At 45.5% G+C, this 16,240-nt stretch overlaps 1 protein-coding gene across 6 annotated transcripts in view; it reads left to right on the top strand.

Moving 5' to 3' along the window:
• BCOR (BCL6 corepressor) overlaps positions 1 to 14,938 on the top strand; it is a 58,465-nt gene extending 43,527 nt beyond the window's left edge. For all 6 annotated transcript variants that reach the window (XM_062488110.1, XM_062488113.1, XM_062488111.1 and 3 more), the window contains 5 exons: positions 4,112 to 4,278; positions 10,920 to 11,065; positions 12,234 to 12,311; positions 12,522 to 12,672; positions 13,815 to 14,938. In XM_062488110.1, coding sequence (XP_062344094.1) covers positions 4,112 to 4,278; positions 10,920 to 11,065; positions 12,234 to 12,311; positions 12,522 to 12,672; positions 13,815 to 14,109 — 837 coding nt within the window. In that variant the 3' untranslated portion in view covers positions 14,110 to 14,938. The remainder of the gene's footprint in view (positions 1 to 4,111; positions 4,279 to 10,919; positions 11,066 to 12,233; positions 12,312 to 12,521; positions 12,673 to 13,814) is intronic.
• Positions 14,939 to 16,240: the final 1,302 nt, after the last annotated feature.

Raw genomic sequence — 16,240 nt, 5'->3', positions numbered from 1 at the left:
AGAAATTCCTCTGTGTTAAAAAAAAGAAGAAAAATCTGGATGAGCAAAGGCAATATGCTGGTTTGTGACCTGTGGCAAGCACACAGGTTAGTTTTCTGCCACCCCTGTTAGCAGGGCAGCAACTTCTGGGGGGCACATGGGGGTTTCCCTGGCTGCTGCGATGGCAGCCCTTTGCCAGCTCAGTGGCAGGGGAGGCAGATGAGTTTACATCATCAGGGCCACAGCTTGCAGAGGGAGCCGAGTGCTGATTCAGGACTCGGAGCTGGAAGCGGCTGGCACCGCAGGGCACCACCGAGCCCTGGCAGGAATGCTGTATTGCCCTGAGACCGGATGAGCTCGTGCCTGCCCTTGGCAGCCTGCCTGCCTTTGCAGCAGGGATGCCCTGAGGCTGTGCAGAGATCCCACTCCAAACCCTTCAGCATGAAGAGGTGCTGGCAAGCTGTGTGTATCACTGCTGGACCCGTGGGGAGCCCAAATGCTGCGAGGCCACGAGCCTCTGTCCTGCTCTCAGTTCCGTGGTGCAGATGTGCCCCAGATTCCTGCAGGAAGCAGGACACAAGTGGGTACAGTTTTGTGTGTAGAGCTGACCCGAGTGTGAAATGTCGAAGGACAAGTGTGGCTTGTGTCTGGTCAGATAAATTGCAGGGCTGCAGCCAGCAAGGCTACTTAAAGACAGTGCAGCAAATGGTCTTTGGTGCTGGAAATCCCTGATGATGCTGGTGGGAAGCTTTGCCTTTCCCTTCCCAGGCTTCGGCTCCAGGCCATGCTTCAGCAGGATGTTACCATCCCCAAATCCATTCTGTTTTCCCCATTTGAAACAAATGACTTGAGATAATGGTAGTCTTAAAACTGTAATTTACTTTTTGTGAAAAGGGAATTACAGGGAGCGTAGAGTCTTTTTGGGAAAAAAATTACAAAAGGCTTGTGTAATGAATTTGATGTGAGAGGAAACACTGGCTGTCTTTTTTTACGTTATGTTGCTTTCTGCTGCGTGTCTGGATGTGCTGGTTTTGGCTGGGGTAGGGTTAATTTCCTTCCCAGTGGCTGGTATGGGGCAGTGTTTTGGATTTGTGCTGAACACAGTGATGATAATATAGGGATGTTTTTGTTATTGCTGAGCAGGGCTTACACAGATCCAAGGCCTTTTCTGCTTTTCCTGCTGCCACACTGGTGAGGAGGCTGGTGTGCATGGGAGGCTGGGAGGAGACACAGCTGGGACAGGGCACCCAAACTGACCACAGGGATATTCCAGACCATATCACATCATGGCTCAGTGTATAATGCTGTGAGGGAAGGTGGGGGGGACGTTTGGAGTGATGTTGTTTTTCTCCCCAAGTCATGGATAAGTGGGATGGGGCCCTGCTCTCCTGGAGATGGCTGAACACCTGCCCAGCCATGGGAAGCAGTGAATGAACTCCTTGTTTTGCTCTGCTTGTGTGCATGGCTTTTGCTTTCCCTATCAAACTGTCTTTATCTCAGCCTACAAGTTTTCCACCTTTGACCTTTGTGATTCTCTGATTCTCCCCCTGATCCTGGTGGTGGGGGAGTGAGTGAGTGAGTGAGTGAGTGAGTGAGTGAGTGAGTGAGTGAGTGAGTGAGTTGAGTGAGTGAGTTGAGTTGAGTGAGTGAGGCTGCCTGGGGCTTGGCTGCTGACTGGGTTCAAACCAGACAGTGGACTTGAAAAGTTCCCTCATCAGTTTGTTATTAAATCCTTCCTGGGAGGTCAGTGAAATTAGCAGAGTGTGTGGTGTGTGGTAGGGCATTTAAACACAGGTGAAGGCGGGGCTTTTCCAGGCACAGGGAGTTCCCAGTGTTGCTGCCACAGGAGCAGCAGCTCCAGAGCACCATCCTGCCCCTGCACAGCTCCCAGAGGGCTCCTGCATCCTGCCCAGGAATGGACATCACTTCAGGGGTTTGCTATGGTGTTGGGGGGAAGTGTTAAGTCTTAGCATGTAATGCCTGGCCCAAGGGCTGTGTTTTGAGGTTGGGTGTGGGGGAATAGTGCTTCTTGGGGCCTGGGGGATGCTGACCTCTTCCCCTGGAAAAGGAGTACATAAGAAGGGCAGCTCCTTGCATGTGAGGATGCACCATGCATATGTGCGTACTCTGACTTGCTGTTTGCAGTTTGGCTGAGAAACTGACAGCAGCAGAGGTGGAGGTGTCTGGTTGTGTTCTAGTTTGACTCTTTGGTGAACTGCCAGTGATTTTCAGAATGCTGGTTTAAATAGAGCACCATTAAATTGCCCGTGGCACTCTCACAGCCTTCCCCAAATCTTAGGGAGAAATGCTTGTGAAACCAAAAGTGTGTTTGTGGCATCACATGTTCCTGTATTTGGCAATGGCCGCTATTTTTTTTGGTAAATTGAATAAATCATGTTTAAAAAAAGTTAATGAGGCATTTAATTAATTAACAATGTAGAGTTTTATGGTCTTTATGGTTACATTTTGTGGTTAATGGCATTCTTCTTATAGCCTCTTAACACAGAATTGCCCGACAAAATCAGCTTTTTTGTCCAGTAGTAGGTATTCCATTCTAGGACAAGCTTTTCTTTTTTACAAAAACAGATGAAACATCTTTTATTTTGAGTTGCAAAGTCTATTTTAAATGGTAACTGCATGCTAAAAGTGGCACTGAATACAGCAGCTGCTTCTGCTACCTGTATCCATCTGCTAATTTGCCTGGCAGGGAGGTCTGGTTTTGAAGGAAAATTCATACCTCCGGAGTATAATTTTGCACAGCCCTTTCTTATGGGCTTGAGCATGTGCAGGGTAAAGAGCATCCATTCTGGACTGATTTTTGGCCTTTGGGCTGATTAGCAGGAGCGTCCAGAGCCCCTGTTTGGCCAGAGGTGGGACTGTGGGGGTTCTGGGTTAAACTGGTGGGGTAGGTGGGTGCATCCCCTGTGGCAGGTGGAGGGGGTGCTCTGGAGCCTGGGACAGGCAGCTCATTAGCTCTCAGCTCCAGCCTGGTTGTTGAGGGCCTGCTAAAAGAGCAGCTTCATGCTGTATCCTGGATACCAGCTCTCGAGTCAGGTGTACCCAGAGCACAGATTATTGCGGACTTTCCGGTTTATTTTGAAACGGGAAGAATGAATGCGCTGCGCCCGATGTCGTTTCGTTCTCTTGGTTTGGCAAAACAAGCACTCCCCGCCTCTGTGCCATATCTGGCTTTGCAAGGATGTCACTCAAATGCAAAATTAATGGTTTACCACTGTTTTGGGAACATGGGGGCTATTTTATGCCTTGACCATCTCTTAGAAATGTGCTTTGTTTTGTTTTGCCTTTTTTTTGCATCCGACACAAGGAAGACTTGCACCATCCTAAATTTTCGGTTGAGTGATGGAGCAGTCGTTGTTCCAAGGCTGCATGGCAGCGCAGTGCTGAGCCTGGCCCAGGCTCTGGAGCGTGGTGTATTTGACTGCAAGATGAATTGTGTTAAATTCACATGGCTTCCTGCGGCGCTGGGCTCGTTATTGGAACCTGGTGCCTGGCTTTACTTTGCAATATAGAAAACTGGGGTGGGTGAAAATGGGATTTCCCCCATCTCGATAGAGCGGGGCTGCTTTTTGTTTGCTGGTAGCAAACCATCCTTTGTGTGTCTTAAATGTGTTGTGTTTCGGGTCATGCACTTTTTCTTTTTAAAATAACTGACATTGGCTGTGCTGCTGTTGCACTCACAGAATTTTCTGTTAAAAAATGCAGATGGAGGAGTAGCAAACTTCCCACTAACTTTACATGCAGAAGTTCTCAGAAGTGGAACATTATGATTTTTGTCTGTGAAATTTTTATATTCTTCCTCTGTGACAGTTCCTGATGTTGGGGGTTGCAGGGTCCTGCAGGGCATGGAGCTCTCAGTGTCACTTTGCCCAAATTAGTCTGCTCAGGGAAGTCGTGATCTCTGCTATGTCTTCTGAACAGATAGGACTGTCAACAGCTCCCCCCTTTTTTTTTTCCTTTTGACTCTCCCATCTCATAGAGGGTAACTTAGCATATCATAGGGATTTTGTCTTTAGCCCCTTTCCCCCACCCCTTTCCTTCAAGCAGAGAAATCCCCGCATTTACACAGCAAGAAATAACTCGGATATTCTTCTGTTTTCCTTCCTCCTTCCAGGAAGTGGTTCTGTATTGTTTGGAAAACAAGGCATGTGATGTGAATCATCGTGACAACGCAGGTTACTGTGCCCTGCACGAAGCCTGTGCCAGGGGCTGGCTGAGCATCGTGCGGCATCTCCTCGAGTACGGCGCGGACGTCAACTGCAGTGCCCAGGATGGAACCAGGTTAGCAGCACCCCTGGTCCACCCAGCACCGGGTGTCATCTCTGCCTCCCTTCCCTCTGTGCCTCTCCTTTTTCCTCCCCTGGTCCTGCCTCGCTGCCCTGGCACGTTCAGAGCAGGTAACACTGCCTTATTGGTCCTTGGGCAGGACTCTGTGACCTGCTCTGCTCTCTGGTTAATAAAGCAGTGGGGACACGCTTCTGCTGTCACTCGAGCTCGGGGTAATTTCTTTTTTCTTCTGGGAATTTTTATAAGTTGTGCTTTGGTTGGTTTTTGTTAGTCTGTGGAATTGCCAGCTGCAGGGCAGGAAGGAGCGATGCCTGAGCTGCAGCCCTGCTCATGTGCCCTCCAGGCCCTTTGTGTTGTGCCAAAAGAAGGGAGTTTGCCTCCTTAGCAGGGCTGCTTTTGAGAGCACTTCAGGCTTTTGTGGTGATCGGGTGTGCGAGTCCTGTATATGCTGTATAAAAATGTTGTTTGCTGAACTGTTAAAATATCTCTGCTCACTTGATATTTTGGATTTACTTTTTCTTTTTCTAATCCCGAATTAGCTCTTTTTTTAGTTTCCTTCACAGAATAATAGGGGTGCTTAGTTCCTGTGCTGGCAGAATAGATAGCGAGCTTTTCTTTTTAGCTTTGTGGAGGTAAAAATGCTGCTCCGGACCTTTTTTTAAGCTTCTTGTGTATCTCCTAAAGCACCTCTTTGACCACCTCTTGGAGGCTGACCTTGGGGTAACTTGTCCTGAGCATATGCAGAGCTCAGTCTGTGCATTTTGGGGACAGGTCTCTTTGTCTTCTGCGAATCTCCTGCAGCTTGTTATCTTAAATGGTTTATCGCCTTCCCTATCACCATCCAAATAGCTGGGGAGGTAAAATTAGCGTAACTAAGAGTCTGCTTCTTTTGTTTTTAAGCTCTTTATTTATTAACTTGGGAAGGGAGGAGTCAGGAAAACAAAAAGAGATCTGGCTAGGATGGTCCATTTAAAGTTCATGATGGTCCATTGTTCCCGGCCCATCACCAGCCCATCACAGCCCAAAGGAAAGCTTTTTGGAGAAGCATTAAAACCCTGACAAGAATTGTCAGATTCCTCCTCTGTCGCCCGGTCTTTGTAAGAGTTCTGAGCTGTCCGGGCTGACAAACAGCCTCGAATTTGCTGCTGCCTTGAGCTTTAATATGTGACCTGTGCAACAGCGGTGAGTTACCGTAAAAAGAATCCTAAATTATTTTTGTCTCACTCGCTGGAATAACCTATATAGAAAATTATCCGTGGGAAGTGTCCGAGCAGCCTTAATGACCTGCCAGTTTAGAGTCTACTTTTGATTTCTAGTCACAGTCTGAGCTGATTTTCAAGAAAGAACCTTGGCCAGTGTACCCTGAAAAGTTGTTTTTGGGAAAATGGATTTTAGAAATGAACATAATGATGATCTGATCATAGATGGTAATGTCAGAACTCAGTGTGCTGTTGCCTCTCTTCTGAGGGCAGATTTTTCATTTGGAATGCTGCCCAACAGACAGCAAGAATCCAAACCACAACTAATATACAGAGGAAAGATGGTCTGAGTTGGGCAGGACAGAGAGCAGAAGCTTCTGTAAGGAGCTTTGGATCTGTGTAATGTACTGCCTTTTGGCAGGATCATAGCTCTCTGTCTCTGTAGAGTAACTCAGGATATTCATAAGACAAGTCTTGAAGGTTTTTCTCCTTTAACTTTTAGGAGGAAAGATGTGTCAGTCTTCTTCAGCTGTGTTGTGTTTAAATTCCAGAACATGCTAAACCCTTAGAAATACAGTAGTCTTAAAAAGAACAACAACAAAAAAACGCAAAACAAAACCCAAAAAGCGCACCATCAGATGCTTGTCCTCCCCTGCTTTTTTTTAATGACTCTGAATACGCTTTTTATTTTGCCCTCTGCCACCTCACTTATCCAAAGGTACTTTTGGTCGTTCCGTGGAAGCTCCCAGACCTGCAGGCAGTGGCAGTGGATGTGTGTAGTTCTGTTCAGCCTGTCAGTGTAAAGCAGCACGGAGGGGTGATGGGACTGTGATGCAGCTGTGTGTGCTGTGTGAGTGCAGCTGTGGCAGTGAGGCAGCTTGGGGGGGGTCACCTGGAGCTCTGGGCTCTGTTCCTTGCTGCCTCTTTTTGGAGGACGCTCTGAGACGTTGTGGCTGGTGAGGGTATGGCTTTGGTCTGTACAGGATGTCCGTGTGAATGTGAGGGATGCAGGGAAGTTCTGTGAAGTCTGTGCATCTCCCGGTCCTGGCCGAAATGCTGCGGGTGCTCTGATCAGCGTTTGGCTTTGCTTGTGTTTGTTTTGGGATGAGGCAGGCGTTCAGCCTCTGTTTCCTGATGGTATCAGAAATCTCGGTGAAGCCAGAAACAAACAAAGCGCCAGACTGGTGTAGGGGCAAGGAGGAGATAGTGTTTGGGGGTGTAGGAATGGTGCAGTCCTTCCCTCCACCCTTCACCCCAGCTCGGCACAGGATGTCCCTCTCCGCCCTATTCACAGCACATCTGGCCGGCCTAAATGTGGTAGGTCTTGGATGTTTTTCCCCTTTAAGCTCTATGCTGATAGACCACATGCAGTGCCTGCAGACCCTGAATACACAAGCACTCTGCTGCTCAATTAGTGCCTAATCAAAGATTATTGTAGAACCCGGAGATCTTTAAGACCTGTCTCCGAGGTGCTGCAGTCACTAAGGGCTCTTAATCGTCTTACCTATAAATAATAATAGACCGTGCTTAAGAGGTGAGAGCTTCCCTTCCCTGACAGGACCCCTGTAAGTGCAGTAGCTCGAACAGGAGTGTTGGACCTGGCATTAGCAAGGCTGCTTGCCGCCTGTGTTTGGCCTTATCTCGCTGTTCTTCTCCTCTTCCCTCTGCAGCTGAACCCGTGCCGTTATAGAAACAAAGCCACATGCCAAAAATACAGACATCCCCTGCCTGTTAGCGAGGGCTCCACACTGCTTCAGAGTTCCCTCGCTGCATTCTCTCTCTGCAGCCAGTTTTGCTGTATCCTTCCTGCTGGCAGCTGATGAGCTCAGCCTTTTTTTTTTTAATCCTTTTTTTTTTTCTTCTTCCCCTCCCCCCTCCCCCCCCACGAGGACCATGCCAAAATGGCTCTCTTGCTGTGTCCTTTCCACTGGTCTTGGCAGAGCCATACCTTCCAGCTGCTAATTGCATTAAAGAAGAGCCAGCCTGCGTAGCTGCCCTCCTGCAACTCGTGCCTTGCCTCTTCCGTGGGGCAAGCCTTGTGTAACCGAGTGGATAGAAATAAAAACAAAAAAACAAGATATGGCATTGCTCGGCGAGTTACAAGACCTCTTACTGCAGTGAGGATTCTGGTGGTGCCTGAAAGGCTGTGAGCAAACCCTGACTGGTCTAAATAGTTTATAATTTTGGTGGCGGAATGATAAACCCCCAGTGAAATGTTTTCCTGACTCTAGTGGCAGTAAAAATAGTAGGAAGAATTCGGCAGTACACAAGAGAGGGTTGAGATGTGTGTCTTTTATAGGATATTGCAGCTCTTGAATGTCCCCAGATCCTTCTGGGACCTTCTGAAGGGTTTGTTTTAGAAACGAGCTGTGCTACGTTAACTTTACCGTTAGGGATAGAGAGTGTTTATTTCCACGATGCTCAGGGTGGAAGAGATTGTATGGCAAAGCAGCCCAGGAGAGGACTCCCAGGGATCTTCTTTTATTTTCACATCTGAAAAAGAGTTGCCTATTCCAGTAGTTACTTCTACATCCTACAAAGAGGATGGTTAAACTCTGCCAAGACTGAAGAATACTCCCTCCTCTGCTCGGCCTGCTGGGAGAAGCAAACAAATGGCTGTGCCTTTGCATGGTCCCGCTCTTGAGCTTGCCAAGAAGCTGTTCTAGCCAGTAAGAGTCTGTCAGTGCTCTGTTTTGGCCTTTTCTCCCTTAACTTATCTATGGGGAATCTCCCCATCTCCACCCCATCCCTGCCAGTGTTTTCTTTCCTTCCTTCTATTTATTGTTCTTCCTTCTTCCACATTGCTTTACTACGCCTTTCCTTCTCCATGCCTCTGTAAATTCCCCTCTCGTGCCCAGGCAGCCTCCCTGTGTACTCTCAGATGACAAATCTGGTTCTGCCTGCCCTTCTGCCTCTGTCTGCAGCACCACATTGGGCTTGGTGACCTGTAAAAAGGCAGAAGGAGGTTCCATCACAGGCTTACAGCCCATGTGCTGCAATTTTTCCTTCCTGGGGAATGCCCAGGCACCCTTTAATAAACTCGTCTGAGTGTCGTTAAATCAGTTGAAATACTGGGTGATTTAGATGCTGTTTTTAATAAGTTAAGGGATCATCTTGAATTCATTACGGCTTCAAAAGCCACTTAGGTAAGTCAGTTAAAAAAAAAACAACTCGAACACAATCAAGAAAACCCACAAACCAATAATCCCACAACACTCCTCAACCCCCTCCCAAAACCAGAAAATCATAATTCCGAAATGAAATTTAAAAATATTTCAAAATTAAAGACTCCAGTGAAGTGAGGGAGTGGGGGAGAAAGAGCATTCCTGGCACTTGGCAACAGCCGTAACTCTGATCTGCTCCTGGTGCCTGTTGCCAGACTTTCAGCCAGGGATTCTTCATGCCCCGTGGGGGACAGGAGGGTTTGCAGCAAGGCTGACCTTTCCTGCTGTAGATGCTCAGAGTGCCATGACCCAGCAGCTCAGGCCTCAGATGCTTGCTGACAGCGAGAAACACCTGATATTTCTGCAGCCTCCCTGTCAGCACCTCTGTTATTTGTTGCCTCCTGCTTGGTGTCACCTGGGCTGTGACACTGTGATGTAGCACTGACCAGATCCTGAGTCAGTAGGTGGAGGTGGGAGGGTGAGACTTGCAGGGGAATCCCGGGAATGCTGTATCCTCCAACACTGTCTGTCTCAAAGGCATCGGTTCCAGTGTTATTTTAGAGACATTCCCTCAGAAACTGAGAAGGGATATCCTGTCCCTTAGCCAGTGATCCTCATGGACCTCTCTGGTCTTAAAAAGTGAAGGTGGCTTTCCAAGGAATGGCATGTTGGGCTTTGAATGTGTGGACATGTGCTCTGCTGCCAAGGGTCTGAGGACTGGCAGAAGTTGGACTGACCATTGGGCCCCAAGTGAACTTCCTCAAGTCAGTATATTGTGCACATGTCAAAACTAGTATGACATGCAGCTTTCCAGCAAGATGGGTGCAAGCAAGAACATGTAGCAGATGTTAGTCACCCTAAGTCACGACCTGCTGGAAATTACTTGGAGTAAATATATCTGGAACATCTTTTTGAGACTTACCAGAGTCACCCTGCTCCCCCTCCCACCAGCAGTGCTGTGTGATAGATGGAAAAACGGTGGTGTGCCATCCTCTTCTGACTGGTTTGATCCTCCACTCTTCTGTCCTGAGCTTCTGTGGACGGTCATGCCAAAGCAGTGGTGACATCGAGGGGACATTGCCCTGTGGGGCAGGAGTGGTGGGATGTGACCTGATGAGGGAGTTGAAGCCCTGGTTGTCAGCCTAGCATTGCTGGGCAGATGGGGAGCTGGAGCAGAGAGGTTCACTTGGCTGTGCTTCCAGATTACTTCCCCTGGTAACATCACTGTGAAAGCTTTCCAGGAAGGCAGTGTGTGATCCTGCCTGAAGCCCTTCTTTGCATTTTCATACGAGCTCCCTGAGAGCTCGAAAGCCTTGTTTGGGGGGCAGCAATGTTGACAGCCCAAAGCAGGAGTGTTGTGCTGAGCTGGACTGCCATGGTTGCTGTCCACACGTTGGGCTCTGCTTTTAGTTCCCTGCTCTTGCTGTCTAAGGAAAAGATGGGATTTTAACACATCTTCATTAGTCTGAAGGGTAATATGTTCTACTTCCAGACAACTCCCTGTTACGTATAATCAATTTTAAAGGCAAAAGTTAATGCGATTTATAATTAGTGATGAGGAATTCTAAACCTGGAATTTGCAGGCCTGTGTATTAATGAATAATCCTTCTGAAGGCTCACAAAATCTATGTCCGAGTTTGTATAATATAGATTGCTCACACCGCATGAAATGTGTTAATTTCTGGGTGGACTACACTTCAAATAGCATGTTTTTCTATTCTCTGATTAGAAGGGTTGAATTGTGCTGCAAATATATTCACAAGTACTGTTTAAAGAGGATGTTCTGCTCAGAAGTTTAATTCCTTGCAAATTTTCATAACTTACTTCTGTGTACATAATTTAGGAGCTTTGGGTAACCGATTTCTGTGCTTGCCTAGAGGCAGGCTGAATGAGCCTTGCTCCACAACACGCTGTTAAATTGGCAGACATTTGGAATGGTAGAGTGACTTGCAGCAAAATGATGTTTGTGAGGCTTCACACAAACTCCTGCTTTCTGTTACAGTGGTGTAATTATTTTACTGTCCCTTGAAAATGTGTACAGCAAGGAATAGACGTAACAGAAATAAGTGCCCTGAGCAGTCTGGCTGAAGACAAGAGGGGAGGGGAATGATGTGCAAGTAAAACCGACAATAAGATGATTGGCAGCTGTATTAATAGTGTTACTTTCTATAAATAACTTTGATCTACAGTCAGGAGTTTCTTGTCAAAAGCATTTGCATAATACTGCTGAATCAAAATGTAACGCCGCGATTTTTCTTTTATTTCACACCAGACCAATCCACGACGCGGTCGAAAACGACCACTTGGAAATTGTCCGCCTGTTACTGTCCTATGGTGCTGATCCAACACTTGCAACCTACTCTGGGAGGACCATCGTGAAAATGACCCACAGTGAACTCATGGAGACCTTCCTCACAGGTTCGTGCCCACACTGCATGGGGCTTTCTAGTCCTGGCAGATGGGAGCTTGTTCCCTGTCTCTCAAAGTCACCCTGGCAGGGGTGACTTCATCCCAAGGAGCCGTGGGGTAGGGTTGGCTGGGCTGCAGTAACTCCCTCCTTGCCTGCAAAAACCCAGAGGTTGCAGGTGGGAAGCACAGCCATGCTTGGGGGATCCTTCTAATTGAAACTCTTAATAAGTCATAAGGATTATTCTACTGTAAGATTTGGTAGGTGGGTAGGAGGTCAGCAGGCTGTTTCAGTGCCTTCAGTTTTCTGCTTGAAATGAAAGTAAGAAACTTGCCAATTCAAATAGCTGTTTGTTGAACATACTCATGTTTTCCCATGGTCTTGCTTTTTTATCTCAAATTATTTTTGGTTTTGCCAGTTCTGCCTTGTTTTGTATCTGAAATACTATAAAAACGCATTAAAGGCTCTTGTCTTTAAACATATCCACGTTGTCACATGTTTTTAGGGTTTTTTCCTCTTAGTTTTGGATGAAGACACTTACATTCCCTAGTAACTTACCTCTGAGCATGTTTGCAGTGTTTGTAGTCCATGAGTTTAAGTACTCATCTGTTTACCTGTTTAAATGATGCAGTATAGAAGGCACACGGGTGTTTCAGGGTCCAGTAAAATCTGGCATCTTTTACTTCCTACCATCCTGAATCCCAGTATCTTTTCACCAATTCAGCTTGTAAGTCTCCCAAATTATATCTGTAGAAAATAACTACATCTTCTGAAACATACCTGTGTGGAAAAACCTTTTTCATCAGTTTATTTGAGGCCACAGTTTCACCCTCAAGTTGGTGTCCAGAATAATTGTGAAGGCCAAAAAATGTGGTACACCCTATCTTCACAGAAAATAAGATACTGCTCTAGTTATCTGAAGCTTAAGGTTGGGTCTTCTGTCCCTGTTAGACCTTAGGTGATTATTTGATGTGGAGGGTCATTATCTGATGTGGGGGAATGGTGTATATATGCTGTTGTTTGTAGCATGTGTACCGGGAATATGGAGGGGGATTTTTTGATGGAAACTATGGAGGACGTGTGTTGAGGCTCTGTGACACACGGTCTCCTAACTTGCCAGCTTTCTGTTCTCATCAGTATGTTTTTTTTTTTGTTGTTTTTTTTTTTTTTCCTCTCCAGAGTATTTAACTGACCTGCAAGGTCGAAGTGTTGATGACCCTGGTTTGTACTGGGATTTCTATGGCAGCTCTGTGTGCGGTGAGCAAATGTTGCCCTTTATTTCTTTGTATGCAGAGACTTTAAAAACATGGGGCATGAAGGGGTGGGGGCTGTTTTGTTGTTGTGGTGGAGGAAGCTAGGAAGGAAGCAAACTGATTTTGTTTACAGATCACGTTACTGGGAAAAAAAAAAACAAGACCTGCAGCAGTCTTCATTGCTGACTTAGCACCTTTATTCAATTTTATTTAGATCCAAAAGATGAATCTGGATTTGATGTCTTGGCAAATCCTCCCGGCCCAGGTGATGAAGATGAAGATGGCTTCAGCGATGTGTTTGAATTTGAATTTTCAGATGAGCCTCCCTTACCGTGTTACAACATTCAAGTGTGTCTCTCTCAGGGGTAAGAACAAATACAGATTTTGGGGTAAAAACAACTGGGATGATATTCTTAGGTTGGTGGCAGTTTGTGCATTTATGTAACATAAATGAGGGATCAATACTGTAACTGCTGGGGATTTTTTGGAAATAAGCTAATAGGAGGTGAGAGGGGAAAAGGCTGGTTTGTCAGGGCAGACTTTTTACTGCCGTATTCCTGGGTGGGACAGGTGACGTTTGAACACAAATTCCTTTCCTCATCCCAGACAGGCATCTTGTTTATAACTTCCCAAAACAGAAGTGCTTCTAGCACTTAAATTTGGACATGATGTTGTAAGGTGTTAATTGTATAACTTTTCTGTTCTGCTGCCGAGTGGGCACATTTTTGTGGATGACAAAATGATGCCATTATTGCTTTTCTAGACTTTGTAGCAAAACTGGTTTAAGGCTGTGAACTGGAACAAACAAATTATCTTAGGGAAGATCCTATGATACTTGCTAATAAGCAAAGACCTGGAAAGTTGTCTTATCTATTATATTCAAGATTTGTAAACAACTGTTGTTTACCATTTCCATCAGTTTTGATGGCAGCTAGTTTTAAATATTGATCATGAAGGAGTGTGGATTTTAGTATGTTTTTGTTACATGGATGATGAATCTAACTTAATTCCCTGAAGTGGACAAGTACAAAGATTGAATTTTAAAACAGTGTTGTTTATCTGACAAAAAAACAACTTACTGTTGACTTCTTTTTAATATTGGCATATCTGGAAGTCAGGGGTATTGAATTTTGTGGTTGTAACTATGAGCCATCTCCTTATTTGTGAAATGAAAGTTGGATTCAGGTGGGCCAACCTTTAGGTGTCTTGAGCTGGGATGGCTGCTGGCTCACATGGGCACTGGGGAGCCCAGGATTTTTATAGGTCCAAGTGCCCCTGCATGCCTGGATCCTTTTTTCCCAGAGTTGCAGGTAGCAGTACCCTGAATAAATACATACACACCTGCTCATCTGTTACATTCGACCCCTGGGCGACAGCCTGGATTTCAGAGAGGTTGTTTGTGGGCATGGGATTGGGGAGGGTTTGTCACACAGGGATGTGGGGAAGAGTCAGGAATGCCGTGACTTAATGTCAGCTGTTGGAGCCTCTTTCTCCTTTGCTTCCACAGACCACGGAACTGGCTTCTGCTCTCGGACGTGGTGAAGAGACTAAAAATGTCATCTCGCATCTTCCGCTGCAACTTCCCCAACCTGGAAGTCGTCACCATCACGGAGGCAGAGTTTTACAAACAGACTTCCCTCAGCCAGTTGTTCTCTTGTGCTACGGAACTTGAAGCTTTTAACCCAGAGAGCAAAGAGCTCTTGGACTTGGTTGAGTTCACAAGTGAGCTCAAGACTCTGCTCGGCTCCGAGCTTCACTGGTTGCATCCGCACGAGGACCCTCCCTTCGACATCCTCTGGTGAACCATCAGGCCATTTAATGTACAGTGCTCTATACAGTTACTTCTTTATGTATATGTGTTCAAATGAAATTGTTTCTGTAAAGAAAGGACACTATTAAATATGAAAATATCTTTCCTTTATATAAGAGATCTGAATTCCAGTTGGATGGATTTTGGAAGAATTTTTTTTTTTAACTTCAATCAGTTTTTACAAAAATTGTTATACAATGTTTCTTTAAATGCACACAGGCTTTGGGATAAGTTTGTTATTACTCGGAACACATTTTTTTTTTTTTAGGAACACACCCACACACATTGACTTTGTTTCATACAAAGCACTGGTTACACAGAACATACTTTTTCTAGATTATGTGATCAAAGTCGTGTGGCTTGTTTGGGAGGTAGAATTTGATAAGGCACTTGGTGATATTATTTTCGTTTTTTTTGTTTACAGAATTACCTGCTTTGGCCAGGTAAGCACTATTGAATATAATTCAATAGTTTGTAATATAAATTAAACCATATCCATACGCATCAACTAATTGTAAGAACTTTTATATCCTAATTTAAAAACTGTGAAATTTAGTTTTCACACATCAAACCGGATTGTTTATATATGTTTAAACATTTTATGCTCTTTATTTAAAGAAGACTTTGAACTATTTTTTCTGTACCTTGTAAAATATTGAAAAACTAACATATGTTGAAGTTGCTTGAAACTGTACATAAACTAAATTTTCTGAATTGTGTGTTTATGTTTGAGATCTGTGTTTTAACTTTGTAAGTAAATCTTCTGCCTTTGTATTTATATTTTACAAAAATTTTCTTAAAGGCAATAAAACTGTTGAGAAACGAAGAGGCTAAAGTTACTCCCATTAACTCTGTGCCTGGTTGTGACATGAGCTTCATCTCATTAATGTTTATGAAAGGAGTGTGTAGTTTCCAAAGTGGGGCAGGGCTGGTAGAAGTGCAGGCAAGCAGCTGATGAAATCTGGGGTACAATCTGTATTGGCTTTCTTAATTCTGTGTTGCAAGAAAACATCAGGTGGGTGCTTCTGGTGGGACAAGGGTTTAAAAGTGGTGTTCACAATACTTCTGCACCATCTTTCGGTTAAAGAATTGTGAATAGGTTCAATCATTTTCCCTCCTTTGATATCCTTTGAATTTCAATTGGCTGAATTCTCTTTTCAGTGGGATCTGCAGAGTGGAGGAAAACAGTACCAGCGGAAATACTTTAGTTTTAATGTGGAGCATTAAAACTACAAGCACATTTTGGGAGGATTTAAAGGGACAGTGACCAGAATGCCACTTTTGTGCAGCTTGAACTTGTACATAAGAGGCTGGGCTCCCTGGGCTTGGGCAGACCCTCTCTGCCTTCCCCTTGTGCAAGGAAATTCTTGCTGTGGACTGAAACTCCTGAGTTTTAATTTGGGGCTGTTGTTAAGAGCAGTCTGTCTTAGGATAGCTAATTGCCAGTGAGGTATTTTAAGTGCACTGCCCTTCTGATGATGGGGGCTAGGACCTCACCCAGAGGGTCTTGAGCAGAGCGCCTGGTTAGTCTGGGAAAAGCATTCTGGAGGATGTTTTTCCATTGTCCTGAAGGCTGAAGGTAAGGGAGAACAGTGCCTCATTTCTGAAGGTGCCCTGGAGGGGAAGAGTCAGAGCTGCTGCATCTCGTGCTGTGTTGCCTGTGAGTCTTTTGCCAAACATTTGTACTGTGTGGCTTTGCAGTGGGGCTGTTCATGTGGGTAAGGTGGTTTTGTAGCAGAGCCAAGAGGTGAGAGAAGGGTTCAAAAGCTGTCTTCTGCTGGATGCTGAAGTCTCATTTCTGCACAGGACAGGGAATTTTTAGTCCTAACACATGTACCGACTTCTTTTTCCAGGCTTGGAGTAAGGAGGATGATGGTCTCTCCTGCACAGCTTTTATGTGCATGCTGGATTTCCTTTTCAAACAGTCTCCAGCTTTGGCAGGAACTGAAACACACACACCCCTGCTCTCCAGTGCCATCTGCTTTCACCCCCTGATTTTCCCAGATAGAAGAGGGCCAGATAATGTAAGGCAAGGGAGAAGGCTAAAAGCAGCTGTCATGGGCACTTTTATCTGATCATCTGGGTAATGGTTAGATGGTTTGAGCTGGCTGTAAATCAGCCTC

This window comes from Cinclus cinclus, chromosome 2 (genome assembly GCF_963662255.1).
Source record: "Cinclus cinclus chromosome 2, bCinCin1.1, whole genome shotgun sequence".
Classification (NCBI taxonomy): domain Eukaryota; kingdom Metazoa; phylum Chordata; class Aves; order Passeriformes; family Cinclidae; genus Cinclus; species Cinclus cinclus.
The sequence above is the reverse complement of the archived record's forward strand: the minus strand, read 5'-3'. Positions and strand labels throughout refer to the sequence as shown.